This window comes from Seriola lalandi, unplaced genomic scaffold (assembly GCF_002814215.2).
Source record: "Seriola lalandi dorsalis isolate HSWRI2012SDOR001 ecotype SW California unplaced genomic scaffold, Sedor1 jcf7180002054334, whole genome shotgun sequence".
NCBI classification, from domain to species: domain Eukaryota; kingdom Metazoa; phylum Chordata; class Actinopteri; order Carangiformes; family Carangidae; genus Seriola; species Seriola lalandi.
The window spans coordinates 99108-116761 of NW_019524887.1; the positions used below are offsets into that span (position 1 = coordinate 99108).

Consider the following 17654-nt stretch of genomic DNA (forward strand, 5'->3'; position numbering starts at 1 on the left):
GCACTCTTAATGGATGAGAAGTGGAAGGACATAAATAGATGCACAGACAGGAAGGGGAAAACAATCCATGAGCGGACCCCCCACCTTCAACAAACCCCCCTCCCTCCTCCTTCAGTATCACTCTCCCCTCCCACACAGAAATATGAGGACATCACTCTCTGGTGGCTCTAAAATGTCAAGACAAGGGTGGTGACGGTGTTGCTGGCAGCATGTTTGTGTACCTGCAGACAAGAATTGGATCAGGTAGCGACGGTGAGTGGAAAAAAAAAAAAAAACAGAGGAGAAATACATTTGCAGACACAAAACACCCACTTGTAACAAGCACAATTAATGCAAGTCTGAAAGGGGTGTATGTGTGTGTGTGTGTGTGTGTGTGTGTGTGTGTGTGTGTGTGTGTGTGGGCGAGTGTTACAAGGGTGTTGTTAGAGAATAATAACACAATTCATTCTCTCATGGTAATCTTTTCATATGTCACCTTCAAGTAGTGGTAACTTTATTGACATTTCAAGGCTACAAATGATTGTTCTACCCAGGGAGGATGGAATTTTTAAAAGGTACTACATTTAATCAAGTGATATTTTCTTATAGCCGACTCAGAAGGGAGAGAATATTGAAACACAGTTAATCTCAGCATTAAACTGCTATATCTTGTACACCACATCACAAGGTATAAAACATTGTACTGATATTGTATTAAGTTGTTCACAGCACAGGCATCATTTTAATATTGTACAAGAACTTTGGAATCAACCCCTTTTCTACAGCCTGCTGCTTCACATCAACACTAAAAAATTTAGCACTTGTCCAATGACCTATTTGCCTCCATTGCTTGTTATGTTTACAAGTCTGAGCAGACGTTGTAAGCCCCTAAATCTCCCCTCTGGTGTCTTCGAATAAAAGAAAACATATATCAACAGGAAGGGAAGAGAGGCACGTCAAAGGCCACTTGTCTTGAGTCCCTCATGTTTTAAACCCAATCAAGCAGCCCAGTGATAACACAGCCCCAGGTCTTGTCTCCTCATTCTCACCGCGGTAACAAAGACAGAGTGAAAACATGGCTTGAGCCTTTGTTCTCCATTCCAGACAAGTACACTTTTAAAAGGTTACGGTTGGTTTGATTTCTATCTCTCCACTGGTGTGGTGAGGCTGGCGGAAAAGTTGGTGTTGGGGGCCAACGGGTTGACAGCTACCTGGGTGGTGTTGCAGACTAGCTGGGCCTGGGGGCCCTGCTGGCGCCACGCCACACAACAACTGTAATTACCTCTAAGGAGAAAAAAAAGGCCACGTCTGCACCTGTGACAGACATGCCCTGATTAATAGACGAGACTTACATCCCTTCCTCGCCTTTGCTCTTTGGCTGGCTACCTCCCCCTGTCAAGATTTAAGATCTAAACCTTCTGGAGACCACAGTGTTTAATCTGTAAATTTGATGCTGCTATGGTCCTTGAAGATGATTTTACCTCTGGATTCTCTGATCCAGGAGGAGGGTCTGCTGCAAAAACATTTTTCCTGGATACTTTCCTATAAGGAAAAAACTGATGCTATAAACTAATAGAACACATCTTAGTCGGAGGGAAATTTGTTTAAAAAATAGTACTCTTGATTCTAATTGATCTCGATGGATGCAAAAAGAGACAATGGAATCACTGATCTGTAAAATAGCCTTTATGATGCACTACCGCATATCCTTTACAAAAATGTGTGAAGTGATAGCCAACATGTCTCTTTCTTACCCTGACACTTTCACTCCCTCCTCCCCCCTCCGCCCACACTAACAACTGGAGCAGCTATTCTGTTTCATGTACATCAGACATGGTGGTGTTATCCACAGGGGCTGACCTAGACTACTCTCTCCCCTATACCAGCTTTTTCCAGGACGGGCACAATGCTGCCTTTGCCCTGCGTTAGTCTGCTCACAGAGATACTACTACAAAAACAAACCCTGAAACTCCAGGCCCCTCTGTGTCTTTAGGAGCTCTGGGGTGTGCGGGGGGGAATAATGGAGTCTTTCGGTACAGTCAAAATAAAAACGAAAGGAGGCCTGTCATGGCTTTCAATGCCAGCACAGGAAACGTTTCAATGCAGTTGTTTTCACAGAGGCCGCACCTGGTCGAGTTTGCAGCCAGACAGGAGGTTGAGGTTAGTTCACTGGTAAGGGAGGAATGGCATAGCAAGGATAATGGTGAGAGATTTGGTTGAAGGAGAGACAAAAAGAAATAGGGGTATAAATGTGGACGTCAAATGTGGAAATTACACAACAATTAAATGCCTTGAAAGTGTTTTCATTTATCCTGGCTGATTGGAACTCTGCTCAGGCTGAGGGTGGGCAGGGGCGTGCTGGGAATTACTCCATGCACCAAAAAGAATTATAATGGTGTAATTTGTCCCCCCGATGGCAGGTGCAAAAAAACTAACAGGAGAATGAGGACGATGTCAATCATACACAGTCTGCGCACGCCTGCACACTCCTGAGAAGAGCCATAATCACCCAAAATAACAAAAAAAAAAAAGCACTTGAGTGGGTGTAATATTGGGGGTACATAGTCTTGAAAAAGAGACATAGTTTTTACAGGGACCACATACCCACCACTGGTGACTCAACAACATTTAGAATCAAACAAACAAGAAATGGTAAAGGGTTACGTAGTTGTTTGTGGTTTGCAAAAGCTTTCCACAACAGAAATGATAGATTAATTCAAGAAGTGAGAGAGATGTTTGACTTTACCTCGTACGTAGAGATTGGCAGGAGCAGAGTAACGGGTCCCAGCACTGTTCATGGCAACACATTCATATTTCCCCTGGTCGGACTCCTCGCTGTTCTCAATTTGTAGAGCTCCTGTGTAGAGGATTAGCAAATTTAGCTGTCTTGACAGTTGTGGAATATGAGATGTAACTTGGCATGAAACCACAGCAGATATCTGTACAGTGACTCGCAAGAGAGCCTGTAGTCAACTAGTCTAACCCAGCTCATGTGTAATTAAGTGTCTTAGACACAGATGCAGTTTTGTCAAGAAAATGCTTACGGCAACACAAGCATTTAGCTGATTTGGCAAGTTAAAGGAAACTGCTAACAGAATATTTGCCTAGTTGTGTTAAGGAGAAAAAAGACCATGACTGGGGGTCAATTAATCATCTGAATAACATGTCACAACCATCACGGTCTGATTAGGCTTTCTGCTAATGGAAATAATTGACAAACCAAAGTGTTTATGTCATGGACGGCTATCTAGCTCAGCCATATGTTAGGACCCAACTGAGCTATACTGCACAACAAAAGCAGAAGAATTAATGTAATATCTAAGGAAGTAATCAAACAAGCTGCACCTTAATGTCAACTACTGCGCAAACTGTGTTTTACACTGTTTTATTTAGGGACATTATTTAGAACCTCAGGAAGAATGCTACACTGAGTTTTGAGCAGATAATAATGTCTTCAGAGATTTTTTGGTGGTGACATAAAAGGAAAACGAGACCATATTTAAGTACAAGGTACATGTAAATATAACTTTTGACTGAACTGCTCCTCTCAGTCATTATTTTCTTGATGGCCGTAGATATTGATCCAATCTCTGCCAGTGCGAGTTATCTTTTCTCCGACCTTTGTTGAGTACGCATTTAGCAGTGAGGCCTATAATTGTGTTCTTTCATTATCAACTATTTGACCATGTCTGACCGAAGCCCTCAAGGGAGATGCTCCTCTGCCAGATGGCTTAGATTAGTATTCACAATCCCAAGTAGCTGTAGTCATCAGACAGAAGGCTAACATGTTGTTTCTAACAAAGCACGAAAGCCCAAGAGACCTTCCTCGGTATGGTCATTCTGACACTCCGTGTCCATAACCATCACCTAATCATTGCTACTGAATTGCAAATGGCCGACAGATGAGGCAAGTTATAATTTGACAAATTGAAAAGAGACCAACAACAGTAAACTTACCTGCATCTCTTGATTTTAAAAACATACATGTTTAAAAACAAAACTATTTCTCTTAGCAGTAAATATATATGTCATAAGTGAGTGATAACAGTTATCACGTCTCCAAAACGGCATGGTTCTAGCACGAAAGGCAGCCAGCCACCATGCAGTTTGAAAATGATTCAAATACTCAGCATAAGATGATGTCAGGATACACTTTTTTCACATCATGCAGTATGAGATGAATGCAACAAACATGTTCACCACCAACCAGAGGGGACTCGAATCAAGACGAGGCCAAAAAAGAGAAGCGAAACAGGGCGGGGCAGTGACATGTGGTAATACCGCCTCAGATCTCATGACAACACATCCCTCCAAGGTGTTTGCTCTGCTTGCTGAGCTCATCGCTGTCTGATTCAGCACTGACACACACCTGCATACTAATGTCAGTGTCACCAATCTGTCAATCTGTCCGCTCTCCCATGGGAGAAAACAGAGTGAGTACTACAGGAATGTAGACGGTTAATGGTATGACAGTTGTCAGAGTTGCAACACTAAACTCCTTCAATTACTTCTAACTCAAATACTAGTGGATCTTCTACAAGGTGATTTCACAGTTTTTTTTTTTTTAACGGAGCAGCAGGGACACAGAAGCTGCCATAAGGCTACCGTAACTCCTAAAGAGTTAAACATCTAATTGAATATGGGCTGTATTAGGCGCCATGGACACACAAACACTGAGACAGACAGCTGGTAGTTCCAAATGTATTCAGCTTGCCCCAGACGTCCACTATTTACCTCACTGTGGTTGAGCGGAATCATGCTTTTACTCGGGGGAAAAGCATATGATTTCCATAAAAAGGGGTTGAAGCTTCCACCTTAACAATCTCGACCAGGCATCCTGTTCCCATGCTGGGGGGCAATGCTGCATAGGCTGTATGCAAATGCAGCCATTTCAATTTACATCGAGGCTGCATAGAGGAGGCAGGTAGATCCTCTTGTGGCAATGGTGGCCTTTAGTTTAAAATGCAGTTCCTTGCCCCTCTCTGCTGAAAAGCCAGAGGAGAGGCTGTAGCTGAAAGATGTTTGTTTCAATGTGAATGTGTGTGTGGGTTTGCTCATAAATGTGGTTCATTTCTAACAGTATAAGAAGAGCCTTGAAAAAGCTAATTTACAAGATAACACCTTGGACTTGCTTTTGCATTTTCATTCTCCTGACATCAGGGTTGGTGATCATTTGTTTGTTCAGGAGCAGACGGCAGACAGAACATGATCAGACAGAAAACGTTGGGAAGAGACGAAGGGGTAAGTGGAAGAGGGTGAGTTGGCGCTAACAGCGTGAATGAACCTGGTGATGTGGCATTGGGGGAGGGGGGTGCAGGGGTCTGATGTACATGTGAAGGAATGGTGTGGATGTGATATTTTCCAACACACTTTATTTATCATCCTTACCTCTAATTGGTGTACCACCTAGGTGGGAGTAATTTCGATGCAAACAGGGTTGAGAGATTAGTTAGTAATCCACTTACAACAGTGGGAGAGAAAAACATGGCTTCTGACAGGCCACAGATAAAAAAACTGATACAGTGTAGAAGCCACTTAAATGCAATGTGACAAAGTTCAGTGTTCTTAATTCTATGAAGCAAGTATAAATGCTGGACTGTCCACTCTGTCTGTAAATGTCCAAAAAAAACACAGCCTTTGAGAGGGATCCTTTCTGTAAGGCATACATTTTGAAGTATAATGCTGCTGCTTTTATATTTGCAAACACCGACACCCACATTTGTCCTTACTTCACAGCAGCATTAGAACAGTATGCAATTTAAGTATTTTTTTTATTTTTTATTAAGCTTTCTAAATTAAGATATACCCCTGTCTTTGTACAGACTGCATTTAGGCAGATAGCAGTTAGTGAAATGGGCAAGAGAAATGAATGAGTCATACCCATTAAATAGAATGATGCAAGCAAAAAGTCTTCAGGTCAAGAGGTATTGAAACTGAAAAGAAGTTAGTATCGTTTACAATGTGGATGATTTGGATGGTGTGAAAAGATAGACCAAGTGTGTGTGTTTGTGTGTGTATGTGTCACTAAAAATCCAGTGAGTGTGATGCAGTAAGAGGAACTGGGTCTGGCATTTCTGTTAAACTGTGGCAGCAAATTAATGTGCTTTTTCTCGCCATCGCAAAAAAATTGGCCTAATTTCAGGTCATATGCAGTAATGTAAATCCTGATATGCAAGCAGATGTCAAGAGAAGGGTGGAGGATAAAAAGAATTGTTAGTCTGAGGGCATTACATATCAGCACATTTCCAGGCACTCTCACTATATACGAGAAAGAAAACTAATTAAAAGTTTGTTGCTAGAAGTAAAAAAAAAGAAGAAAAAAATTACAGTTTTATGCACAATTTTATCCTTGCTATAAAAACATAATCATACAATTAAGTAGTTGTGTTAATATCTAATTTGTGGTAAATCTGTATGTAATTTGGGTTGTGCTTGTAGCAGAGCCACAATTTAATATTGCAAGAACATGGACAGTCCAAGAGAACATGCTCCAGTGACCCGTATTCAGCTTCCACTGGGCAGCTTTAGTGCCAGGCTTTTTCTAGAGTAGCTCTCATCTTTAATCTTTGGGGCTTCAGACCTGCAGCCTGGCCTGACACTGTCTAAGTGAGGTACATTTAGTAAGAAGTAACGATACTGAACCTGGTCAAAAGCCACTAATCTTTCCACCTTGCACCTTTATCATCTGATCCAGGTCAGGCAAGCGCTGTGTTTATCTATCAAGTGGACTGATCCTGTGAACAAAGAGTACCTCATTGATTTTTTTATTTATTTTTTTTTCAAGGTTGAATCCGAGCTAATACATCATCAGTTGGCCTCACTGTGACCCAGCTGCATGTTAAAGAGGGGATTAAGGATTATTTAATATGGTGAAAAATTCTCTTTCTGTACTTTGGAAGGTTACAAGCTCATATATCAATGTCAGAGACGGCAGGAACAACTTCAGTCCAGCTTCTGTGTTACTTTATAAGTGGCTGCAGCTGTTATGAGGAATAGAATCCTGTAAAAACTCAGCCAACTAATCAAGGTGACAATGACAAGCTGAATAAAACTTTCATGTCCTTTGTGATGAAAGAGAATACATGAAATCGTACATGACAACAAAGGCTTTTGTGTTTGCACATCATCCTCATGTCTAACCTGACTCATGTCTGTTGGCATTTAATGTCATCTTTTACCCTGCAACTTGCCTTTGCTATAATTTACATGTTCCATATGTCATGTAGAGTAACATTTTAAAGAAATTAAATCAGATCAAATCAAATTGTACCTGAGCGAAGCTGTTTGATGCGCCCGTTGCTGCTGCTGATGTCCACAGGAAGCATGTCCTTGAACCACGAGATCTCTGGGTCTGGGTTTCCGCTGGCAGCGCACAGCATGGTGGCAGTTCTGGTCCTTTCAACCACCTTCAGTTGGGGACCCATATCAATGGTGGGGAAGCCATGGGGGATCTGGTTCTCTGAAAATTTGCAAAGGTAGATTTTCAGTATAGCCACAGACATAGAGCATGAAAAAATGTATAAGAAGGAGGAAAAATGTGTTTACAAAAGGATTCTGGCTCTCACTAGCCATGAGAGGTGTTGAATGCATCAAAGCTGTTGAGCTCACAAGGACAGAGAAGAGGATGAAAGAGAGCAAATAAATTTCAGGTGCGACAGGCTAAACAGTAATAAGAACGCACATGTTCACTAAAAAAATGTAGTGATACTACTGGGGATTGGTAGACCTGATGCTGATTTGGATTTCAAATTTGGTTGAAAAAAAAAAAAAAAAAAACCCCTGTCTCCTGATTGATTATCATAGCAGGCTTATTACCCAGCACGGGGAGGCTCAGGTTTAGACAGAGGAAGGATAGTTGCAATCTGCCTTTGGGTATCCATGCATAAATGAGCTGCCTTAAGCTTAGCAAGCTAAACAAACCTATTTGAATAATCCAACTCATCATAATCAGTGTAACGGCATATCCATGACAAAACATTAAGTATAATCCCTAAAGTAGAGTTTGGGATCCTAAGGTGAAAGGTTGTTGTTTGTGCAAATATGTAAGGATATCACATCATGTGGATGTTTTCGACAAAAGGTGAACAAACTACGAACACAGGAAATGTTTTAACTCTTAACTCCTTTTGATATTCAGATTAAGCAAGGCAATATTCTCAGTGTGTGGAGTTCTGAGGAAGTATAAAGGAAGTTTAAAATAAATGACAGGAATTACATATGTTCCATATAAGGGCTTTGCAAGCCACATTTAATCTCTTAAATGAAATATAAAGTTGTATTTCTGTCACAGACAATCACTTATCTGGCCCAACTGGCCTAACCTGACCTCACCCTGATAATAAATCTTAATTTAACCTCTCAACCTCTGGACAACCTTAATAAAGAGGAAACATGGTGGCCCTTGAGAGGTGTAATTATCAGCTTGCGCTCAAACATGGAACCTCTTTTATCTTTCTCCTCATATGTGGATGTGTCCTTGGTGCCCTAATGAAAAGTGCTAATGATTGTAACACTCTTGCCTTTGGTGCAGTATGAAAAGATATCTGACTGCAGGTTAACAATGAGCAGAGGACTGTTTCTCTGCGTAGATGAACAGCATTTATACAAAACATAGATTTGGCTTATTTAGGAGATTTAGGAGAGTTGAGAAATGTTTGTCTAGAATACGATTTTATGTCAAGATAGGTGATGAGAGCAATAAGTTGTTGTGGAACAAGGTATTTAATCTCCAACTACAAACACCTTCTTTACTAAAAGGCTATCAGTCATGAGCTATGCTGAGCTATAACTACACACACTGTACTCTTGCTAGTAGGTTTATAAGAACCCCATCAAACCCTTATAAACCCTATATATAACCCTATAAAAATCTGCTACTGACTCCTTCATAACTGACTACATTTGCTCCATCTACAGTATTATCATTACGCTTTTTGATTCCATCAGTAGTGAGGCTGTCTAACTGGAGATGGGATCACTTGGCTCTTCAGAGTCAAAAATCCATATGTAAACTTATATGCTGTAGCAAGCATACGAGTATCGGTGTTGTTCTTTGTTCTAGACTCCAGCGGAGGCGTTTTTTTCTCCTTTCACCCTTGTGTTTGGCCGGCAGCCCGGATCGTCTCATATTCAAATGTAGTTGACAGATCTCTGCATGCCTTCTTATCTTTGTGGCGAGGTTTACTTCCTGTCTAATGATACAGGATTTGTTTTTCAGACATCCCAACCCAAATCAGGATACCTCTACAAAAGAGACAACTACAGCACAATGAAATAATACTGTACAATTTGTCATTGTATGAATAATGGTAACAGTAGCGCCCTGTGGTCCTCTGTGGTTTGCTCTGTCTAACCTTCAAAGAGAAAGAGAAGGTAGAGAGAGAGACAGAGATGGTGAAAGGAAAAGAATCAAAGAGAATACCTGGTAGATACACACCCTATGTAAGGTTGAATGCGTAGTCATTTTCTGAATGAGGGTTTATTTAAAAGACAATTTTTTAAAAAATGGAATGTTTGGAGGCCAAACTTGGCAAAATAATGCATTCTTCTGCTATTATCCTTTTAAGGTGAAACTTAGGGAAATCACTGAATTACACTTAACCTTGAGGGAGCTAAAATCCAGTCTCACCCACTTAATTCACTTAGAATATGTTGATAATGGCCACAGATCAGCTGACAGGGGGTCCCTTTGTGGCTGCTGACATGGACCCAGTTGTCTCATGTATGCACTTGCAGGAGTGGGAAGCATAGTTGGTGTGGGTTCACGTGGTTGTGTTCGGGGACAGCAGGCTGTGTTTGGGGACCTTGCTTCAAAGCTAAATTAGGTGCTCAGCTAGTCTGTGCAGTGATGCAGCAACACCATCTGGATGTTGGAGTTCCCAAAAAATGCCTTTCATAGATACTTTTTCTATTCATAAATTTAATCAATTAATATTGGTAAAATTGTCAGTTTTATTTCCCAGGAATAATATTTATTTCATTTTAAAATGTTCCACAGCCTTATCTTTGCACAACATGCATCCATCTGTTATACAAATGATGAAATTGATGAACAAGCACAAAAAACATGAATATAGAGGTGTACGCAAGTGTACATTGTCTAACACTGAATACACAGATTACCACTGATAAACATTTGTATAAGTCTACAGCTTTTGATATGCTGTAGACTTGAGCTGATCTTCAATCAAGCGCGGATATGAAAAAATTCTGTACATTTGGCTTTATCTCTCCAGCAGCCTCCTATGTTCATGCATCATGTCATGCATGCTGTTTACATGTAACACATGAGCAGGCCTCCGAAATCACTCCATCTCTCAGACAGAAAGTGGTGCAGCTTCCCCTCTAGGTCTGGTATATTGTAACTATATGGCGGAAACTAATCGATTGAATGAGGCATGACACTGACCTGTCAATCAAGCCTAGCCTGGGACTGTACAGAGGAGGACTGACAAGTCCGTCATACCATATTTTAAGGTGAATTTCTCAAGATTTGATCTATTTCCTCCAGACTATACCGACAGCAACTTTACAGTTTATTACACACAGATCACCAAAGAAAAGACTGTGTTGTCTTACTGGGGGGAAAAAGCTGCTTATGCAGTAGTGTTTGTGCAACTGAAGACATACCAGCACATGAAATTTCTACCAAAACCTCTTGTGTTGGTGCCTATGGAATATTTATGATTAGGTTTATTGGCAAGTGTTCCCGGGCTGTGAAAAATGCAAACCATTGGTAAAACAGGGTGAAAGACCCCAAAGGAGTTATTACACGAGTCAGCGGCTCTGTCATATCAGGAAGCACAAACAGGGAATAATTTAAAAGGCAAACAGCTGCTGCACAGCTTATACATGAATCAATCCCCTACTTCAGCTTAATGTTTGCATTGCAGGTGAACAGTTACTATGACTGGGGGACATTTCTTTCACAGTTTGTCTGATTGGTGCACCATGGCTTTACTTGGTGTGGAATATTAGCTGGGCAACATCTACAGTGAATGTTATACATTTCTGTTGCTCTGCTGCAATGTTATTTCCACAGTTTGTACATGGGGGTTGGGGGGTGCGTGCGTGTGTGTCTGAGGTTAGTTACTCTTGGGGAAGTGTAACCAGGAAGAATACACCAAATCTTTTCTATTCCTCCAGCAAACAAAATGGATTTCATTATTATGATTTAAAAAATTCCACGAAAGACTGATTAACAATAAGCTGATTAACCTTTTACTTTTTAAAACACCCTTAAACAACTTTAGAATTTTTTAACATAATGCTCAGTATAAAAGGGTGAAATTTCTCTCATAGTTGCGAAACTATGCATCCTTGATCTAACGTAGCTTTGTCCTTGGCCTCTATTTAAAAAAAAGAAAAATTGAAAGTTCTTTCAATGCACTTATCAAAGATCTTGTAGAGCTATTGTGTAACATTTGAGCCCTGTCTGTCTATTCCTACTACTCCAACTCCTGCGGCTGGCCTTGTCTGCCAACTTGTCATCCCAGGAAGACAAAGACATGCCTTTGTTCAGTCCTCTTTAATTTGAAGGGAAAAGAAAAGGGATGGGGAAATTTGGAGAGAATCCAATGAAATAGTGCAGGCAATGCAGGTTGATGTTTGTCAAGATAGAGGGCATTTTTAATAAAAAGGCCCTCTTGTGCCGGAGTGTAATTCATCAAAAAAAGCTCCACTCCTCTGTCTAGTCTGGGCAGGAAAATACGAATAAGGCGAAAATCCTGCGATAATGTCACATAGACCCTCCATTACTAAGATGAACGGTGCTACAGAGGAAAAAAACAACAAGAAAAAAAACAAAAAAACAATGTCATGCGTGACATGTAAGGAGATTATTGTGTTCTACATCTCAATCTAACGATCAAACTGGTTTATTTTGTGTGTAGGCAGACTAAACAATCTGAAATTATGCATGCTTCATGCAAACCATTTTACTGCGACTGATCTAAGAAAGTGTGGTAGATATCTCGTACTGAGGAGTCTTATCTGTCTTAAACCAAAGATACTTAATGAGACTTTGTTGTGTTTGAGAAGTGACTTCTGTGATGTAGTTGTTACAACAAAAAGTTGTAGAAATTCCCTGGATTGGCAAATGAGGAAGGCCAGAGGCAATGCCAGAGACGTGCAAGAGGTAACGCTAGGTGCACATGAAGTGGTTCCTCCATGATTTGAAAAGTAAATAGGACCATTGTTCTCTCAACAGCCATTTATCACGCACAGAGTCATACTGCAATATGAGCCAGCTTAGCAGATGAACTTGTTTGCAGAGGTTATAGCGGAACGGTAGAAAAGTGAGGGCAGAAGGGAAAGGCGTAATGTGGTTTTCTGATTGCACTACTCAATTAGGATAGCAGTGGGGGCCGTAACTATACACATAAGGCATGTGGAAATATTGGCAACATTGTTTGTAAAGAGAAGAGGCTCTAGTAATATGGTAATTAGTTAAATTAAGAAAACATGATACAGTAATCATAAACTATTGTGTCAAAGAGGTGTGCCTCTGCTGTAACAGCTACAGGCAGGTGAGGTAAGATTTAGATGAGAGAAGAGAGAGAGAAAAAAAAAAGTCAAACGGAGAGAGGAAAGGAGGAGAAGAGGAGGGGGCAGGGGAGGGGTGCATACCAACCTCCTGCCAGCTCCAATTACCAGTGTGAGTGGAGCGTGGCAGCTAGGGCGATGGGTCTAATCAGAGCCCTGCTGAAAGAGACCCGTCCCTGTCCTCCTGTCCCACTGGGAGGCTGCTGGAGCTCAATCCCACACTAACGTCAGCCAGCGTTTTTCCCTCAACCCAAACATACTCATCGCAATGGGGGAAAACACTCCAGACACCCCATCCCCTTCATAACAGGGGAGCCCTGACATAGTGCCACAAGATACAACAGTTCTGCATAAAAAAATGCCTGCCTCATTTCCATCGCAGTGTACCCTGGTATCTCCTTCCTCCTTATACTCTCAAGTGAATAAAGCGGTGAGTGACATGTTCTGCCCTGAATGTTTTAAGTGAGGGTTTCACCAGAGAATGGCTCCCATACAATCATGAAACATACAGGGGAAGCACATGTCTGGGAATATTCATGAGAAAACACCACTACAACATCAAGAGGAGTGGTGTGTATACGTATAAGCTGCCCACAAGCAGCTCGCCTCATTCTGTATCAATAGTTAATCTAATTCAGCATCAACGTGTGCCATCAAAAATTAAGGTGATACAGTGAGATGCTCTTAAGTTATTTAGCTTATACATCTGAGCTGATCTCATTTCAAGCAAGAAATAAAAGGTCTTATGATCTCCATGTGTGCCTGTTGCCAAGTGATGGATGACAACAATTAAAGGTGATGTCTCCTTTGATAGTGCGAACCAAAGAACCACAGTGGCAACACAGCCACTTGCCTCATGAAATATTACAGCTCTAAAATCTACCCTTTTAAAACGTACATCAGTGCACTGTCTTTATAGGTAAAAAAAAAAGGTTTATGCAGTTCTAGAGAATATGAAGGCCATTTTAGTGTTTTATTCACCTTAGTGTGAGGATGTATAGCATGTAGCTTTTAACTGATTGCTAAAAGTTTGAATCTATTTTCTTTAGATTGTGAGGCGCAAGAAGTACAAAGACTACAGTCTCAGTCTTCCCTGTGTTTGACTGCTAAACCCTTTTAATTATTCACCTTTCTGCTAGTCCAAGCTGTGAGGGAAACTAAATATAGAGCAATAAGTGTTGTCTTTGTCTAAACTGGTCTTGAGTCAATCTGGCACTGAAAAGCAGACGAGCCGTCTGCATCTCAACAAAGCGCATGGCCTGCGGCTGTCTCTAGCCAAGAACATCGTCAAGCCATTTGCATCTGCCTGAGACACGGAAGTGTGTGAGAAGTGTCGGCAGCAGCAGGAGGTGCAAACAGAAAGCCAAAGCTAACATGTGCGCCACTGAAAGAACTCTATGAATAGTTGGATTGCTGATGGTGTGTAAAACATTCAGCAAGTTCACTTGGAAAATGTTTAACTGCCAAGGATTTATGAGGAACAAAAAGGTAATGGTGGTGTTACACTCTGGACATAAGAGCATTTACATTTACATTAACAATAAGCCATTACAGCTGCCGTTATTAACATTTCCTGTGGTTCAATAAGTGTATATGCTTGATAAGTGTGGTACTACTTTCTTTCTGAAATCCTGTGACATTCAGTCAGCAACTAATGGGCCCCACAGAAAGGCAGACAGACCCGACTGGTATTCATGTAACTGCTTCAGCGCTTTTGACTTGCAAAACATCGGAGGGCAAGGAGTTTTCTCACATGTTCTGCCATGAAGGGCATGTGAGCAAGACCCTCCTGCTCTTCAGAGAAATACTAGTTGGCAGAGCTCCCACTGCAGAGGTCTCCTCAGCAGGGATGACACGGCACACCCCAACATCAAAGACCCGGCAAGGAGGCCATTGATGTAATACTGTTGTAATGACATGAAAATGGTGAAAATCTCCATGGAAAAGGATGGGGAGACAGAAAAACAAAGACAACAAGATGCAAAATTCCAAAAGAATTCTTTTCACAGATGGACCTGAGTCGATATGAACAGTGACGTAGTTGACGATTGCACAACAGCTTGTTATCAGACAGATAAGTCTATTTACTACAGTTAGGATTAGGCAGCAGGGAAATGAATGCAAATGTACAATGTGCTTTGAAATGTGTATTGAAATATGTCCGCACATCTTGTCAAGCCTGTTGTCTCTGGCACGCTATCTCCTAGACCAGGTGTTATGGTAGTTGCTATGGAGATAGCAGCGCATCAAACAAACAGTCCTGCATATGAACTGCACGCACAGACACACCTGCACGCAACAGACCATCACAAAAACACAGCCATAATAAAAACACTGCTAATGTGGCTGTTAATACACCCAGTACCTACAAGCTAGTGGTCGTATCAGTGCGCTGTTATTCTGCTGTTTATCCAAGTGTACTTGGAGTAAAAGACTGTAATGCATGCCATGACCTTTGAAATAATACACTTTTTTGTCTGGCTGAGCAGAACATTTGGCCTTACTTCCTCGCTTACGGACAGATAATCAATAACAGTCATCTAACCCCCCCCCCACAATTCTTTCCTTTCCTCCCTCTCTTTTTATCATTTCTCTCTCTCCACTTTCCTATTTATCTCTACTTCTCCCTCTTTCTCCTATCTGATATCATACTTCCACTGTCGTCAGTATGATGTACGGCCCTGCCAGATGCCCCGCGCCTGTTATTTATGCTGCAGCGCACCGGTTAGTACATAACCGTGGCCTCCGACCCATTACTGCAACCCAAGGGTGGTCTTCTGAATTCACATGGTTATGCTGACCGAGTCACCTTGTGGGACAAGCACGGCTGCACAGAATCACATCCTCCATTAACTACGCTATATGAGTAGCACAGCTGTAGGCTTTCATTTTGAGATTACAGCTCTACTTCTTGCCTTGTGGTCCTACTAACAGGAGTTTGATTGAAGACCCTTGAGATTATGGTATTACGAAGTACACGGTTTGTCGTTTACTACTCATTTTAATGTAACTGCCTCTAAGATGGAAAAACCTCAGGGCTCATGCTACATTTCTGTGGTAATGTGATGTGGCTAATAAGGCAGGTTATTCCTCCAGGTGTCTTGGAAAAAAAAGAACAAGGACAGGACCAAAAATCAGGAAGCGTGACGATTAATGAAATGGGTCTACAAAAGGAAGCGGAGCGGCGGTTTGCAAATAAATGAATTAATTGATCCTCTCCACAACTCAAATTAATCATCGGCAGAGCTTTATTGTGACATGTTTAGTGTAATTACGCCAGATAGGATGGCTTTTATGAGTTCTGAGAAAGGCAGTGGATGTAGTGGAATGTGGCAGGTTCTGTTAATTAAATCCTCACTGGCTGGGCTCCTGTGACAGCCTTTACTTATTCTCTCAGTCAGAGATAATGAATAATACACAGAGTCTGTGAGTCCATGTCGACAGCCTCAACTTTGATTATGTAGGGGTTTGCTGAAGTGATGGGTGTTCACTACTATCACATTGTGGCATGACCTGCTGGTCGCTCACATCGAAGGAAGCAAGATGCCATAATTTTGTTAATGCTGGTGAACAATGGCAAAAAGGCAAGAGAAACACGACCTTCGAACAAACCTTGATTGATATTTGGTACAAATCTGTGGTTATAGTGAGCATTGATGTATAGTACACACCTATAACAAAGCTGAGCATACCATTGAATCTTTTTATGGTCATTTTCTGTAGTTGGTTTGATCTTGGTTCTAACCTCGCCTGAAAACTGCTTTTGCCAAAAGTGACAGTCAATAGATGGGTGACCACAAAAATTTAAATGGTTCTGTTGTTACTTTACAAATGATAAAAGAACAAATAAGTGCTCCTAACTACTGAACATGCCCCGACACTGTGAGTGTTAGAAGGGTAGACCTGTGTCTGAGCTTGCTTGCTCACTCAACCTTCCCTTACAAAACAGGTTAAAAATATTGATGCAGATGTAATGTGTGTAAAATCAACAGTCCCTTTGACAGCTGTAAGCAGACCAATCAACTACAACCTTGAAAAACACAGCTTAGCAGCTAGGACTATGCCTCTTAAACACGAGAAAAATGTCAAGCTTAAAGCCAAGCTGTAAGGGTGATAGTGAGTCAAGCCGTTCTCCCCTACCTTCTATGGCCCAGTGGGCAAGCCAAGAGGGCTTGGTGTGTAAATGTGTGAGGAAAAGGGGTCAGGGTGAAAGGACTCCCATTAGCCAGCTCATTGAGTGTAGGTATTAGAACCCCGTTGACATGTAGCGGGCCCATCCATCCATAGCCAGTCAGGGCCTGGGGAGCCGTTGACTCACTGGCCTGCAGAGCTATAAGGTGGACCTTGCTCTTTACCTGCAGGGGTAAAGGCCCCAGGCTCCATTATTAACAAATTAAAGGAAGAAACATTGCAGGTGCTTTTTTCTTTTCTTTTTTGCATTGCCCATGTATTTTTTACTTTATTTATAGAAATAAAAAAATGCACAATGTGAAGCATATCCTAGGTACTAGTAGGAGGACCCCCTCAAAAACAAACAGTGCATTTCAAAGGGTTTATCCTTTCATTAAATTTGAAGTAAATAAATACAAGTCTAGCAAATAATAGTTGTAACTTTTGATGAGAACATATAAGTGATGTGTTCCCTTTGTCATTTTTGAGGTGTTGTGTTGTACAGAATAAATTAGGGTGGGCAGAAAAAACACCATTAAAATCAATGCAATTCAACACATCTAAAAATGTCTAAAAATAACAATAGAGGCAAATCAATTTGTAAAGCTGTTATATTAGATTGTTAATTGTCTTCCATTGTACAGAGATTTCTATTTTTCTGGTGTGAGTGTTGTCTCATCTTTGGTTATGTATGACTCAGACGAACAGAGACAGCTTTTGGTGTTACCAACATCAAAGCATGTGCATGAAATCATCTATACTTAACTGCAGTGTGCAATTATGAATTATGACTAATAAAATAAACCAATTGTCAGATATCTATGAAATCAAATGTAATTTTACTTTCAATGTCCATAATCCACATTTAGCTCAAAGTCCAAAGTATTGCCACTACACAAAGTCAGATTTAATATGGATTCTTTCTGTAAAGGAAAAAAGTCATTTCTCGCAATGAGTTCTGT

General features: G+C 41.1%; 1 protein-coding gene across 1 annotated transcript in view; it reads right to left on the reverse strand.

Annotated features, from left to right (window-relative positions):
* The window catches only part of LOC111655880 (receptor-type tyrosine-protein phosphatase F-like), a 127271-nt gene that overhangs the window by 69746 nt on the left and 39871 nt on the right, over positions 1-17654 (reverse strand). The window contains 2 exon segments of the mRNA XM_087174274.1: positions 2726-2836; positions 7250-7438. Of these exon segments, the coding sequence (XP_087030400.1) occupies positions 2726-2836; positions 7250-7438 (300 nt within the window).